The sequence below is a fragment of the Lissotriton helveticus genome, assembly GCF_964261635.1.
Source record: "Lissotriton helveticus chromosome 1_1 unlocalized genomic scaffold, aLisHel1.1 SUPER_1_unloc_19, whole genome shotgun sequence".
Classification (NCBI taxonomy): Eukaryota; Metazoa; Chordata; class Amphibia; order Caudata; family Salamandridae; genus Lissotriton; species Lissotriton helveticus.
Genome location: NW_027611658.1, coordinates 3,046,274 through 3,062,800, shown reverse-complemented (window position 1 = coordinate 3,062,800; position 16,527 = coordinate 3,046,274). Strand labels below are relative to the sequence as shown.

General features: G+C 45.6%; 1 protein-coding gene across 1 annotated transcript in view; it reads right to left on the bottom strand.

Moving 5' to 3' along the window:
- Positions 1-454: 454 nt before the first annotated feature.
- LOC144805697 (uncharacterized) overlaps positions 455-16,527 on the bottom strand; it is a 171,276-nt gene continuing 155,203 nt past the window's right edge. Inside the window, 4 exon segments of the mRNA XM_078672203.1 lie at positions 455-587; positions 5,117-5,299; positions 10,893-11,626; positions 11,879-12,111. Of these exon segments, the coding sequence (XP_078528329.1) occupies positions 455-587; positions 5,117-5,299; positions 10,893-11,626; positions 11,879-12,111 (1,283 nt within the window).

Sequence of the window (16,527 nt, the reverse complement as noted above, 5' to 3'; positions counted from 1 at the left end):
GGCACTGACATCCGCTCCAGATGCCCGGCAGCCAGAGGAAAATCTGCTCTCGATCCGCCTTGTGTTTCTGTCTTCCGCCGCAAAACTGCATTGTGTTCTACAGGGCAAACACTGGAGACTCCAGCAAGCAGCGCGTGGCAGGGTCTGAACATGCGCTGCAGGCTGCGGAGAGCCACATTTATTTTTTATTTTAATAGTTTGAAAGTCATTTATGTGCCCACCACTGTCTAAAGGAAACAGCCACCACTGATGAGTAACCTTACCAGAGCATTACAGTCTAGCCTTCAGGAGCCAGATTGGCGTCTATCACATTGGCACCCAGACTCGTGTGATGCCCTGCAGTGTTAGAAGCCTGTCCTTCTTCCATATCGATAAGAGATGTAACTTGTCTTTAGACTGTGGGTGGTTGTTTGAGGATAAGTAGCTGGTGAACTGTGGACTGGGGAGACCTTTTCTAGCTCATACACGGAGTGCCTCTCTCTGTTACAATCTTCAAAGCACCAGAGAAAGCCTTGTTCACGGTGGAATTAACAACAGTTAGCCTTTCATCATCATCATCAAAAAACTTTATTACGATCACCAGGATCCTAAAATGTACACAGCACAAATATAAAAACAGAGATATAAACATTTAGGAATACATACATTAAAAACAACGTCATTAAGTATATGTGCAAAAAGCAAAATACAGCGATTCCTAGAAAAATAAAGTGCTTCATGCAAGTAACTTCCCGCGCCTGATCGACAGACCGTACCAGAATCTTGAAAGGCCAAAAACCATTGGTCTACGGGTATCAGGGCATAATACTCTCATTACTTCAGATTCAGATTCAGACTTCAGATTTCTGGTCTACGCGCTCTTGCTGTTGCTGCTTTTTAATCGTGTGCTTTGTTTTAAATTTCGTCGTGCTGCTGGTAACGCGCTATAGAGCTGCTAGAGCTTATTAAATTGTGCTGCCTACCTTAGGTGTCGGTTTCTTTAGGCCGGGGAACAGTCAGGCTCACTCGCACTGTAAATTGGATTCCACCCGCATTCGGCGGGATATAGCTAGCTTAGCGGGTCCGACCGCCATCTTGGGTGTTGTTGAAGGCTGGGAGCACTTCGGGCGCCATCTTGCTTAGGGCAAGGGACGCAGGAGGCGGACTCCCGCACTTGGTGAGTTTATTTAAGCCACCGGGGGTGTGGTTAGGTCAGATTTCTGGTCTACGCGCTCTTGCTGTTGCTGCTTTTTAATCGTGTGCTTTGTTTTAAATTTCGTCGTGCTGCTGGTAACACGCTATACAGCTGCTAGAGCTTATTAAATTGTGCTGCCTACCTTAGGTGTCGGTTTCTTTAGGCCGGGGAACAGTCAGGCTCACTCGCACTGTAAATTGGATTCCACCCGCATTCGGCGGGATATAGCTAGCTTAGCGGGTCCGACCGCCATCTTGGGTGGGGTTGAAGGCTGGGAGCACTTCGGGAGCCATCTTGCTTAGGGCAAGGGACGCAGGAGGCAGACTCCCGCTCGGTCCAATATCATAAAAGGATGGACGAACAAGCGCACAGCGGGCGCGACGTAGGCGCGCCGGAGGTGCGCCAGAGGTAAGCCCGTTTGCGCCCGTTCGCTCATCGGGCGAACATAGGGCCGCTCCCTCTGACCCCCCGCACTCTCCACGCCTAGCTTATTCTCGGGCTGAACTACTTGAACTCAGACCGAGCCAGGCATCCCCGAAACAGAAGGCTAGTGTCTTATCTATGCCTAGCTCCCTCTCTTGTGGGCTGCTTAACGTTCGGTCGCTTTGCAAGCACCACACAGAGATCGCTTTCCTCATCGAGTCTTCGGGGCTCGATGCTTTGTTCCTTACTGAAACCTGGACTCGGGAGCACTGCTTGGTTGAACTGGGCTTGGCCTGCCCCCCAGGTTTTAAAATCATTCACACCCCTCGGGTGAAGAACAGGGGTGGTGGAATTGGCGTCATTTATAGAGAAACGCTGGGTCTCGTCCAACTTAAAATTAAAGAGGTTTCGGGCTTTGAGCTGATGGGGTTCTCTTTTAAAGATCTTGAGAGAACACGGTTCACAGGCGTTTTGTGCTATTGCCTGCCGGGCTCTGCACCCTCCTTGTCAGACTTCATCGATCTGATATATGACCTCTCTAATTCCCACTCCAAGCTGCTGGTCTTGGGGGACTTCAACCTGTGGCCGGGTGGCCCGCTGGACAGTGCGTTTACGACACTTTGTCAAGCTTTTAGCGATATTCAGCTGCAACAACTGGTCCGGTCAGCTACCCACAGGAGAGGTCACGCTTTGGACCTGGTCTTCGCAGACGTACAGCTAGTAGTGGTCAATGATATCCTACGTCAATACTGGACTGACCACTTTCTGGTTGTCTTCTCTCTCTGTCTCGGGGCGTATTCTTCGGGGGAGGCCGGCGCCCGACAGGCTAAATTGGGCAGACCCTGGTCTCGACTTCTAAATTCATCACCGCTGCCTACCTTATTACCAGACAATTTCTGTCTGAGCAATTCGGCGGAGGAAAGTTATATCACCTTGTGCCGGTCCATCTCGAATACCTTGGACAAGGCTGCGCCTCTCCGTAAGTCTCGAGGTAGATTGAACCGGGCTTGCCCCTGGTATACGGAGGAGCTGCAGCAGCTGAAGTTGAGCTGCAAACGTGCCGAGAGAGCCTGGAGGAAGCAGTACTCGGATTCAGCGAGGGCTTCCTTTAGGCTGACACTGCAGGAATACAAGGTGCAGATCAGGCTGGCTAAGGCAGCTTTTCTGGAAACCACCTTGAACCAGGCGTCCGATAAGTCACAAGCCCTGTTTAAAATCGTTAGGGACTTGACCCACCCTGTGTGCGCAGCCAACACTGTTCCTGCGTCACAGGCCTTGTGCAAATCTCCCTGGCGAGTGCCTTTGAGGAGAAGATTGTTAAGATCATGGAAGGCTTAAAAACCCAGTGCCTACTGCTCTCGGTTTGGGAGCTCCGGGCAGCCTGTCCAGTCGACCCCGCCGGATGTCTCTGACTTCGACTTGGGAGCTCCGGAAGGGTCACCCAGTCGACCCCAGCCGAGTGGTCATGCCTCCAGCTTGGGAGCTATGGAAGCTGTGTCCAGTCGACCCCAACTAAGACGCTTTCCCACTCCCTCCTTCGAGGAGTTTTGCAGCCTGGCACGAACGGTGTCATCGGGTTCTCCGCTTGATCCGTTGCCACCCAAATTCTGGAAGACATTTCAGACGGAACTCTTCCAGCCTCTGTACTCCATCTGCCTCCAGTCTTTGGACTCGGCAACGGTTCCCGAGTGCTGGAAGTTGGCAGTCGTGTCACCACTGCTTAAGAAACCGACTCTGGACCCTGCCTGTCCTTCCAACTACAGGCCGATCTCTTTGCTCCCTTTTCCTATTAAGATCGTGGAAAAGTTGGTGTCCCGCTCCCTTTCGGGCTTCTTGGAAGAAATCGGGTGGTTCGATGAGACACAGTTTGGTTTCCGTCCAGCGCACGGGACAGAATCCGCGCTGGTAACCGTACTTGACAATCTTCGTTCGCGTGTCGATAGTGGTCGGGCAGCCTTTCTGGTGCTGCTCGACATGTCGGTCGTGTTCGATACGGTTTGCCATCGGACCCTCATCAGGAGGCTGGAGGAGTGGGGGTCACAGAGGGGGCAAGAGACTGGCTGGTATCCTACCTTAACAACCGGCAGCAGATGGTCGCGCTTCCTCCTTTCCGATCGGAGTTGCGGAAAGTAGGGCAGGGGGTTCCACAGGGCTCGGCCATCAGCCCCATACTTTTCAACCTCTACCTCTGCCCTCTGGTCCAGCTTATAAAATCTTTTGGTATCTCGGCTTTCAACTATGCTGATGATACCCAGCTGGTCTTTTTCCTGGAAGGAAATAATGCGGTCCCGTTGGAGACATTCCATCGCTGCATGGCAGCTACAGCGGATTGGCTTCGGGCCAATTCCTTGCAATTTAATAGCACAAAGACCGAGGTGCTCCACTGCTCCACGGACCGGATTCCTCGGGTACTTCCGGAGAACTTCTGGCCATCTACTTTCCCCGAGACAGTGTCGGCCGCGGGGTCAGCTCGTAACTTGGGGGTGATTTTTGGCCCAAATTTACAGCTGGATATGCATGTTAATAAGACCATCTCCACATGCATGATGCTGCTACGCATGTTGCGTAAAGTTATGCCCCTTCTCCCTGAGCAGGCCAGGCCGGAAGTAGTGCGCGGGACCATACTGAGTCGTTTAGACTACTGCAACGCGCGGCTTCTGGAGGCCCCAAAAAATCTGCTGGGGAAGTTACAACGGGTGTAAAACATGGCCGCTAAGCTGGCTCTCTCTCGCCCTAACCTTAGCTCCTCCACCTTAGCCTTAAGAGACCTACACTGGTTGCCGGTGCACCTGCGTGTATTGTATAAAGCGGCGTGCCTAGTGTTTAAGGCGGTACATCGACAGGGCCCAGTGCCATTGCAGAACATGTTTGCTTGGTACTCTGCCTCGCGGTCCCTTCGCTCTTCTTCGGCACAATTGCTTGTGGTTCCGAGATTCCAGAGAGTAAGGATGGGTGGCCGCTCGTTTAGCGTCGCAGCGGCCAAACTCTAGAACTCCCTGCCACTCCCTCTGAGAAGTCAAAGGGACTACTTCCCGTTTAGGAAAGCCCTAAAAACGCATCTCTTCCCTAGGGATGTTTGAGCAGTGGAAGTGCTGTGGACCGGATCTCAAGCGCCAGGATGCCCTTGGGGCGACAGGACCGCGCTATATAAGTACACTTACAAATACAAAATACAAATACAAATGTCCCGGGCCAACAAGTCTACACAATGGAAAAGTCAGTTTTTTCCTCATAGATAAATAATAAGGTCAAAAAAATAGTAAATGGGACAATTGATTCTGGGCGGGCTTTACATGCAGGACACAAGAATCAAAAAAAGAATTAGAACACCATTTGAAATAAAATAGTCTAGTGGGTAGAGTCTTATAACGTAAGTGCAAAAAAAGTTTGCATGCAAACGTTGGGATGATTTCATCTATAGTTGACTCAAACAATGGAATGGATTTAAAGAGCAAAAAGCATTTTGTCAAACTATTCGCTGGGTCTACCAGGGCCATTGCCAGTGTCTTTTCCCAATACCGTTCTTTCAGCTTCACCCTCGAGAATTGCATCATACTTTCAGGATTGGCCCAGAAGGTCTCCAGCCCCAACTTCCCCAGTAATTCTCGTAAGGAGATAAACCACCTGATCGAGGATGCCTTAGAAAATGTCAGATCTTTTAGAGTCTCTCGATAGGTTTCCAGCTCATCCACTGTCCACAGCCTAAACCAAAACATTAGCAGTTTACATTTCAACTTGTGTTGCAGCTGCCTATGAGCAAAGTCCAAGTACAAGGGTTTCAAGGGGGAGCTAACAGGAGGATCTACCAGCGATCTTAGGAAGCGGTGTTCGACAATTGTAACGGTGATTGATTGCCGGTGCCCCATAGCTTGGCACGATAGAGAACTCCTCCCAAAACCTTGGTGTTATAGATTTCGAGGGCTGGGGCAATTTGGCAAGATACCCTCTTCCTATGTATTTAGGTGATGTAGGCACATTGGTAGATTAATTGCAGCTTTGCTTTTTCCATATGTGCCCCCAGTTGATCGATGGAGTAAAGCGGATGCCCAGGTAGTCAAATACTTCTACTTGCTCCAACTTGGTGCTACCAGCCCACACAGATCTAGTTGTAGATTTATTTTTCCCTCAATTAAGTTAAGTTTTTGTCTCACTTATGATCAAGCTCCTATCAACACAAAACCTTATAAAATTGTTCAGGAGTTGTTGGAGACCCTGTGGCGATTTGGATATTAGAAGCGTGTCATCAGCAAACAACAGTGCTGGTACTCTTCTAACACCAATTTTAGGGGCATCACAGCCGTCCCTGTCTGTAATAATCAACAACTCCGCTTATAAAAAAAGAGTAAATAAGGGTGGGCGCCAACCCACAACTCTGCGTCACTCCATGTTGATCAGGGAAGGTATTGGTTACTTGGTTGTTGGCGCCCCACCTAACCTGTGCTGTGTTAGATGAATGGAGTTTAAATAACAGGTTTACAAGATTAGCAGGGAGACCAATCTCTTTTAGGACCCTCCAAAGCCTTACCAGGGGGACTAGGTTGAATGCAGTATGCAAATCGACAAAAGCCACATATAGTTTACCCCCCTTAACGACTACTTCTTTCCAGTAAATGCAGATAAGATGGATGGCCTGGTCCATGGTGCTAACTTTCGTACAGAACCTGCCTGGAAATCACTCAGGATTTGGGCCTCCGTCATCCAGTCCTGTATCCTTTATTTGACCTGTTTACAAAAAATCATTTGAAGGGAGTCTTTGAGGCTTATCGGCCTGTAGATCATCGGTTTAGATCTATCTCCTTTATTGTAAATGGGCACCATTTCGGTAAAATGCTACGAGGATGGCATCGGGGCACCAGACAAGATCAGATTTGTTACCAGGTTTATGTACCAATGCCAGAGCATTTTGTCTTCTCTGTACAGGTCATTTGGTATTCTGTCCAGACCCTGGGCTCTTGCTGGCACACAAGATGAGATTGCAGTTTGGGTTTCCTCTAATGAGAACCAAAGTTTCATCTTCTCCTCCCAGAGATTCGACCCTCATCTCACTAGTCTCATTGCCTTTGTTTGTACCGTTACCATAAAGAGGACCAAAATATGCAACCCACTCATCGTGCTGGACAGTATATTCCAGGGTTTGCCTTGCCCCCTTTAGCCAGTATGTTGCCTGTCTCCAGAAGGCCTTGGAGTCTTTCTCCATCAATGCAGTATGTAAGGAAGCCCAGAGAGATCCCTCCCAAACCTTTTTGGCTCTGCCGATGGCCATTTTATACTCAGCTCTACAGGATGCTATCTCCGCACATACCCTACGTTTTAATGCACCCATAAGTACACCCTTAGCCGACCTGCACTCCTGGTTATGCCAGGGACTCTTAGTGGCATGCAGCCTGTCATTACAATGTCTCCCCTTCCCCCACATTACATTGTGGATGGTCAAATAAGTGTGTCCTTTATCTCACTAAAGAACTGCTTGTGACGGGCCCCAGGCTTTCCACTGCATCCTCGGCAGGTAGCTTGACCAGCTCCTTGATCAACTGCTTTGTTTTTTCCTTCACAGATTCTAAAGCTGCCCGATGCTCCTCGACCCAGCCCCCCTTAACGGCTCTTTGGCTGCTTGTGACCGAGAGCACATCCAAATCAGGACACCCCAGCTTGGTTGTCTGTGGGGGCCAAGTTTAGTAAAGACAAGGGCTAGGGCGTTACGGTCACTCTCTGATCTTTTCACCACTACCACAGCGTCCACTAAGGGCCAAAGATTGGAGGTGATTAAACAATAATCTATTCTACTGGTTTCACTGGGTCTATTGAAAGTGTTTTCCCCATTTGGGTCTGACCTAGTTCTCCCATTAGTTGCTCTTAAATCGAGCTGTAAGGTAAGGTATAAGGTATAAGAAAGTTTACCGCGTTTAAACATCTATGATTGCAGTCTGTACTTTCAGCAGAGGTAAATCTTTATCACAGATCAAACATGTTAAAAAATACACCAAACAGAAGTAGAAAAAATACAATTGCTGACTACAAGTGAGGTCGGAGAGTGTAATCACTGCTGTAAGAAGAACCCTCTTACTCTCAGGTTGTCCAGCAAACTGTCCTGCAATGTCGGTACAAATGGTGGCAGCTCCTGATGCACAGATACTTTAGGGGCTGCAAACCTCTAAAGCCAGTGGCATCTGACTTCCAACCGACCCCAAAACTCTACTTCTCCTCTCCCAGGCAGTAGCGTTAATGAAAGAAACATAATGCCAACCATAAACAGCATGAACATAACATCCTACATAACGCATTCTGAACTGTATTATCACCAATGTCCACAGATGTCGCTAAAACTGTGGCTACGAGGCCTAGAAGGCCCTGCAGAACAAATTTCCATCACGGAGTAAATAGGCAGAGCCAGGTCTCATCACGTGGTAGTCAAAATAGTCCTTATATCAGAGCAGGCTGGGAACAGGGAAAGGAATAGAGCTGTTGCTTTCTGTAACATTTGCATTCTGTTAAAGTTTCTCTGGAGTTTGCACATCGTCACTTCTGTTGGAAAGGGGTACGTTGCCTTGGAACCTTTCTTTTGTTGAGCAATAATTTCTGAAGTGTAGGCTAACCCTTTGTAAGGAATACCTTGTCATACTGAAGACAGATACGGTTTCTCCCTGGAAAGCATGTTGACACATTAGGTTCCTCCGGTGAAAAACTGCTTTGCAAGAAAATGTTGTTTCTGCCAATATGGATTATTTGATCAGCACCTGTCACATTTATTGCTTCAGTTAATAGACTCTTTGTAATGACAGCTTTGTCACATTCAGTATATTCCTACGGTGTTTTTCCTGTGTGGAGGACAGGTGTCCACTAGTAATGACTTTCTGAAGTTGGGTTAGCTTTGCCTTTGTAAAGGATGCCATCCCACACTGAGAGCAGTGATATGCATTCTCCACAGTCAGGCTTTTTTCCTCTGTGTTAACTTACTGTTATTGTATTACCTGTCTCCTGCCAATAAATGAATTGTCAAATTCAGTACAATTAAGGTTTCTCCCAAGGGTGGACTTTTTGATGTTGTGTTAGATCTTTCTTTTTTTGCCAAATGCCAGGACACATTTGTTGGGATATGCGTTCTTAGTGTAATGATTTTCTTCCCTGTGTGGACTTTGATGGTACATTAGCGGTGCCTTTATAATAAATGCTTTGTTGCATTCAGTACATTCATATAATCTGTCTCCCGTGTGAATTTTCTGATGTTATGCTAGCTTGCTATTTAGCAAATGCTTGTCAAAGTAAGTGCACTGACATGTTTTCTCCCCTATGTGGTCTTTCTGATTGTATATTGGCTGTGCTGTGTCCTTCTAAACAAGCATTTGCAATGCAATAGGTCTCACATTCAGGAGAGTTTGAGCTATTAGCATTGTAAATGACAATGCCTTTTATTTATGTTTTGGGTTTTAAAACATAAATTAAAGGCATTGACATTTACAATGCTAATAGCTTAAACTGATGCAAATGCGAGCCCTATTGCATTGCAATAAAGGGCTTCGTCACCGCTTGTTAGATTGAAAATATCAGAGGAAGAGACTGGCCTGCGATATCTTCAAAGTAGTGATAAATAGTGCAGCAAAGAAGATGTGTAAGTGTTGTAAATTACACATACCCAAAGTATGAAGTGAGAGTTACATATGATCTGAGCTATAAACACTAACAAAGCGCACCTTTCGCTCTGTTATTACTCTGTCGCAGCTCAGGAAGAAGAGCGGGAGAGGGGCTATTTCCAGCCCTCTCTGTGATTTGATTGTGCAGTGTGGCATTGATTAATGTCATTGAGAACTTTGGCCTAATATAAAAACACTTGAGCTGTAGTAGGGACCTGGCTTCACCTCCTGGTGCAGGGCGGGCTGTGCTTTATGGCAGGCAGGGAGGGAGGAATGGTCTCAGCTGCAGCTCCAGCCTTGTACAGTGCACCTGATATTACCAGTGAGCGCGAATCGCTGATGTGGTGGTATTGGAATTGGTGGTGGTGTTGGTGGTGATTGTGGTGGTGGTACTGGTATTGGTGGTGGTGGTTTTGGTGATAGTGGTATTGGTGGTAGCTTTGGTGGTAATGGTGGGTTACTGGTGGTGGTGATATTGGTACTGGTATAGGTACTTGTGGTGGTGGTATTGGTAGTGGTGGTATTGGAGGTATTGGTGGTTTTGGTATTGGTGAAGGTGGTATTGGTGGTGGTGGTGGCATTGGTGGTGGTATTGGAAGTATTGGTGGTGTTGATATTGGTGGTGGTATTGTTGGGGTTGATGGTGGCATTGTTGGAGTTGATGGTGGTGGTGGTATAGGAGGTGGTGGTATTGGTGGTGGTGCTATTCATGGTGGTATTGGTGGAGGTGGTGGTATTGGTGGTGATGGTGTTGTTAATAAAATGATAACATGTAACACAGATGTGCTGTTGTCAGCTTCAGCCCATTGGCACAGGATTAGGTGCTACCTGGAATTCGCATGACCTAATTTGCTAATCATTTCTAAATCAATTTTACTTGGGAGGCTTGAAACAGACACAAGACAATGCCGGGTTAAAAAGCGGGACCCCCCTGTTACGGAGATAGCTGTGCTGTTTAAAAAAAACACAAGCGGTTTCAGCTGAAGCAGTGTATGTCCGGCCTGGAGTAAGAGAAACTCAATAAAGTATACAGAGCTTACAGACTAAATAAAGGTCCCGTGTAACAACCAAAGTAAAAGGGCCAGTCACCATGGGAGGGTATAAATAAAGACAAGGCGGTACTAAGGAAGGACAAACAAGCCTATCAACGAATCTGAAGACGGCATTTACGAAAGACAATGACACAAGCCAATAATAAAATATGGGAGGAGAGTAGGAGCAGCTTCCCTCCCATACTCTACAACAGCAGTCTCGCAGAGCGACAAGCAAATGCTATCTGCCGCTAGGCTCGACCTAAAAATGCTTTGTCACTTTCTGTACATTCATGTGGATAATTCTAAGAACACTGTGTCACATTCTGTGCATTCCTACAGTCTTTCTGATGTTGATTTAACTCTCCCTTGCTAATAAATGCTTTGCCACATTCAGACCAGGCTTCAGAGGTGACTTTTGATGTTGCGTTAGCTCTCTGCTTCTTATGTATGCATTGGCACATTCAATACATTTATATAGTTTCTTTACTCTGAGAACATTCAGATGTCATTTTGTTTTCTTATAAATACCGTGTTGCATTCTATACATTAATATTGTTTCTTCCTAGTGTGGGTTTCTTGATGCTGCATTAGCTTATTCTTCCTGAGGAAGACTTTATTAAATTCTGTACATACATAGGATTTCTCCCCATGTGGATTTTCTGATGTCGTGTCAGTTCTCTATTTGTTATGAATGCTTTGTGACATTGACTACATTGATATGGTTTCTCTCCTGTGTGAACTTTCTGATGTCGTATTAAATGATGCTTTGTAATAAATCCCTGGACACATTCTGTACATTTATAGGGTTTCTCCCCGGTGTGGACTTTCTGATGTTGTGTTAGATGTGACTTTCTACTAAATGCCTTGTCACACTCAGTGCAGTTGAATGGTCTCTCACCAGTGTGGACGTTTTTATGTTGTTTCAGCTCTTCATTTGTGATAAATGCTTTGTCACATTCTGTACATTCATATGGTTTCTCTCCTGTGTGAATTTTCTGATGTTGTATTAAATGTTCATTTCTAATAAATCCCCTGTCACATTCTGTACATTCATATGGTTTCTCATCAGCATGGAGTTGTTGATGCTGCTTTAGGTTCTGCTTCCTTTGGAACATTTTATTACATTCTGTACATCTATACGGTTTCTCCCCAGTGTGGACTTTCTGATGTTGAGATAGTTCTCCATTGGTACTAAATGCCTTGTCACATTCAGTACATTCATACGGTTTCTCCCCGGTGTGGATTTTCTGATGTTGTTTTAAATCACCATTTGTTATAAATGCTTTTTGACATTCAATACATTGATATGGTTTCTCTCCAGTGTGAACTTTCTGATGCTGTATTAATTTTTGCTTTGTATTAAATGCCTTCTGACATTCTATACATTTATATGGTTTCTCCCCAGGGTGGACTTTCTGATGTTGCGTTAGGTTTGCATTCGTAATAAATGACTTGTCACACTCAGAACATTTATACGGTTTCTCCCCAGTGTGCACTTTCTGATGCACTATTAACCTTTGCCTTGTAATAAATGCCTTGTAGCATTCTGTACATTTATGGGGTTTCTCCCTGGTGTGGACTTTCTGATGTTGCATTAGACGTGACTTTCTAATAAATGCCTTGTCACATTCGGTGCAGTTGAATGGTCTCTCGCCAGTGTGGACTTTTTGATGTTGCTTTAGCGCTCCATTTGTTATAAATGCTTTGTCACATTCTGTGCATTCATAGGGGTTCTCCCCGGTGTGGACTTTCTGATGTTGCATTAGACGTGACTTTCTAATAAATGTCTTGTCACAGTCAGTGCAGTTGAATGGTTTCTCCCCTGTGTGGACTTTCTGATGTTGCTTTAGCGCTCCATTTGTTATAAATGCCTTGTCACATTCAGTGCAGTTGAATGGTCTCTCTCCAGTGTGGACTTTCTGATGTTCCCTTAGTGCTCCATTTGTTATAAATGCTTTGTCACATTCTGTACATTGATACAGTTTCTCCTGAGTGTGGATTTTTTAATGTCGTGTTAGGTGTCCATTTTAAAAAAATGCTTTGCCACATTCTGTACATTGATATGGTTTCCCCCCAGGGTGGATTTTCTGATGTGTCATTAGCTTTCCATTGGTAAAAAATGCCTTATCGCATTCTGGATGTTCATTTGGTTTCTCCCCAGTGTGGAGTTTCTGATGTTGCATTAGGTGTTGATTGGGAATAAATGCCTTATCGTATTCTGACATTTAAATATTTTCTCATCTATGTGGACGCTCTGGTGCTGCATTAGGTCTTTCTTTGCAAAGAACTCCTTTCCACAGGCAGTCCATCAAAATGGGTTTTCTCCAGTATGATGTTTCTGATGTGGCACTTGCTCTTTGTCTGCCAAATAAACGTGTTGTCACATTCTAGATAATCATGTGATTTCTCTCCTGTTTGTTCTTTCTCATACCAGGTTAGCTTTTCCTTTGTAATGAGCACCTCTTCAGATTTGCTTTAGTATGTCAGTGTGTTATGTCTTCTACAATATCAGCTAATGCCTAAGTGCCAAGTACAGAACTTATTGGGCAGTTTGGGTTTTCTGCTGTAGAAAAAGACTTTGCTGAGGAGTTAGCCTTCAAGGGAAGAGATTTTGAGGCATATTGGTTTTCACATCCCTGCCTAAACAAAAGTTGTTTCATGCCTTTACCTTTTTCGTTTATCACTGCACTTTTTTCACCTGTTAGATTAAGAAAAAGAAACACTGAATAAGTTGAAATGCAGTGTATGTCACAAAAATCTATTGGAATTCATTGGGACATTTAATTGTGGTGAATAATTTCTAGATCACACTCCTAATGTACAGATGTAGTAGGCAGAGTAAGGGCATACAACCCTTCTGTGATCTCCTTCTATCAACGAGTGTGGACTAAAGTAGCAACCAAGACACCAGAGAAGGTTCCTTATTCAGCGATGAAGCCCTCTCCACATGACACGCTGCAATGTTAAATCCATAGCGACAAGATGTCTTCCTTCTTACCCAGCGAATGCTTCCTATTATCACACGGCCTAACAAATAATACAAGAGGAAGCCTTTTCTTGAGAATGGACCATGCAACACCGAGCATCACAATAAGGGCTGGAAACATAAGCAGCTGCTACAAGGGAGTCCTTTATACATTCGGAGAACCTGGGAGAGGACCTGGACAGATTATTTAAGCATCTTCCTCATATTCTAACTCCAGAGATCCAAGGCTCAGACTAGAGCTACACGAGGAACAGGAGGTTTAGAACTATTTAAAACACATATTGGCAAAGTCAATATTTCTCACCTTTTATACGTATAGTCTTTCCCAATGCTGCAATACATCAGAAAAAAAGGTGCAATGATGGGGCTATTGTTACATCATTGTGTAGGCATCCAATTTTTGGTCGGTATTTGAATGGTTTATGGTTTATGGGTCTAGGCGTCATCTGTCATAGATTGACAACAGGAATATACAGAGCACAGCAGGTTACAACCCTGAGCAGAGTGGGAGTGGATCCTATACAGAGCAAAGTGGATCTAGGCGCTATCTATAGCAGTGAGGGAACAGGAATATTAAGGGAAAAATAAGATAGGACCCAGAGCAGGTGTAGATGCTATCCAGAGCAGAGGGTCAACGTGCTCCTCCATAGCACAGCAAGTGTAGGTCTTATGCAGGGCACAGTGGTTATAGGCACTATCTATAGCAGAGAGAGAACAGGATTATTAAGGGCACAATAATATATAATCCTGAAAAGAACAAATGTAGATGCCATCTAAAGCAGCGGGTCCAGGCGCTACCCATAGTGGAGCCAGAGCAGGGGCTAGAAGAACACAGTCGGTCTTGGCGCTATCTACAGCAGAGTGAGTCTGGGAAGAACTCAAACAGAGAGAGCATCAATGATATTAATGAGACAGCATGTAGAGTGCACGGCTGTAATAGCGTGGTTGTTATTAGAAGAAGAGCTGTTTGCAGTGTCTAGATGCTATCAATAATATATCGACTGGGTGTTATCATGAACTGAGTGACTTTAAATGTTGTCAGGCAGGAGATTAATCAAGACATTGATTTACAAGAACGCAGAGTCATCTCAGCATTATTAATATTGGATGAGTGTAGTGGGCCTGATCAATAAATTGATTAATCTTACGATGAGGAGCCGTGTATCCGAAATTCTGATTCACCAAGCAGAAATAACTACTCTAACTTCAAATGACAGCCCTTATTTTGTCATTTCAGGAGTGAGATTAAATTCTGGGGCTGTGCTGTGTTTTCTATTAATGACACTAGGGGTGAGGTGTCAGCTAATATAATTTGCTATGATTTCATCCATTGCGGTATTTTGCTACTGAGAATTTGACATAATTAGGTGTGAGAACTGGACTCTTTGTAGCTGTGGTTTAATAGCAAATAACTTCTTCTTTTAAATGTAGTACATAATACCTGTTTCCTATGTGCTTTGGAAGCAGAGCTCTGTAGAGGTGAGTCACAGTAGAGTACTAGGGGACCTCAGCATTGCCCATGATTAGCACCTCTCTTGTGTCCACATATCTTACATCCACCTCTTTTTCATGCCCCTATGTCTTGCACCCACACCTCTCCCGTATCTCCATCTCTTATACCCACACCTCTCGCCTGTCTTAACATTTTTATTATGTGTAAATTGTAATAATTTTAATTAATTATGCAATAAATCTTTTGACTTTGACTGTCTTAATCTCTTACACCCACACCTCTCTTGCATCCCCATCTCTTGCACCCACAACTTTTGTGTCCCCATCTCTTACTCCCAAACCTCTCTCATGTCCCCATCTCTTATGCTCACACTTCCCTTGTGTCCCCATATTACACCCACACCACTCCCATGTCCCCTTCTCTTGCACCCACACCTCTCTCGCGTCCCCATCTCTTGCACCAACACCTCTCTCGTGTACCATCTTACACCCATGCCTCTCTTGTGTCACCATCTCTTGTACCCACACACCTCTCTTTTGTCCCCATCTCTTACACCCACACCCCTCTTGTGTCCCCATCTCTTTCACCCACACCTCACTCGTGTCCCTATCTCTTGCACCCACACCTCTCTCATGTTCCCATCTCTTACACCCACACCTCTTGCGTGTCCCCTTCTCTTGCACCCACACCTCTCTCATGCCCCCATCTCTTGCACCCACACCTCTCTCATGTCCCCATCTCTTGCACCCACACCTCTCTCGTGTCCCTATCTCTTGCACCCACACCTCTCTCATGTTCCCATCTCTTACACCCACACCTTTTGCGTGTCCCCTTCTCTTGCACCCACACCTCTCTCGTGTCCCCATCTCTTGCACCAACACCTCTCTTGTGTACCATCTTACACCCATGCCTCTCTTGTGTCACCATCTCTTGTACCCACACACCTCTCTTTTGTCCCAATCTCTTTCACCCACACCCCTCTTGTGTCCCCATCACTTGTACCCACACCTCACTTGTGTCCCTATCTCTTGCACCCACACCTCTCTCATGTCCCCATCTCTTACACCCACACTTCCCTCGTGTCCCCATCTTACACCCACACCTCTCTCATGTTCCCATCTCTTACACCCACACCTCTTGCGTGTCCCCATCTCTTGCACCAACACCTCTCTCATGTTCCCTTCTCTTACACCCACACCTGTCTCGTGTCCCCATCTCTTGTATTCACACCTTTCTAGTGTCCCCATCTCTTGTATCCACACTGTGAGAAGTTGGCCTGATATGCAGTGCTCACTATTCTAGTGATCACTATGTATCATTCCAACGACCCTTATTGATGATTGGTTGTAAGTCAACCTGATAGACCAGCTATCCTAGTAGCATGGACAAGAGCAGTCTTTAGGCTAAACTCTAGAGGGCGTGTTAAGCCAGCAGTTTTACCATCACATTTACCCCTTGAACACCAAGTGAAAGGACACCACACAAGTTGTTATGAAAATAAGGTATATTTATTTATAACAAGACTACCCTGAACTCTTTATGAGTCAGGGAGCTAAGCACAATACAAAACTCTTAAAGAAATACTGAAAGTCGCACAATTTACACAAATGCCCGAGGGGCACGAAAAACCATATACTACAAAAGTGGAATGCGAATTACTAGCAGGTAAGTAACTATTCTCAGAGGCTTTGGGATCGCTAGGACTAGACTACTGAACCTTTAGATTACAAGCAGGAGGCCTAGGGGGATCGGGTGCAGAGTGTGCACTCTCACGCGGGATGCGGAACAAAGTCTATGGAGGCTAGTAAATGCAAAGTTACAGTTATCGG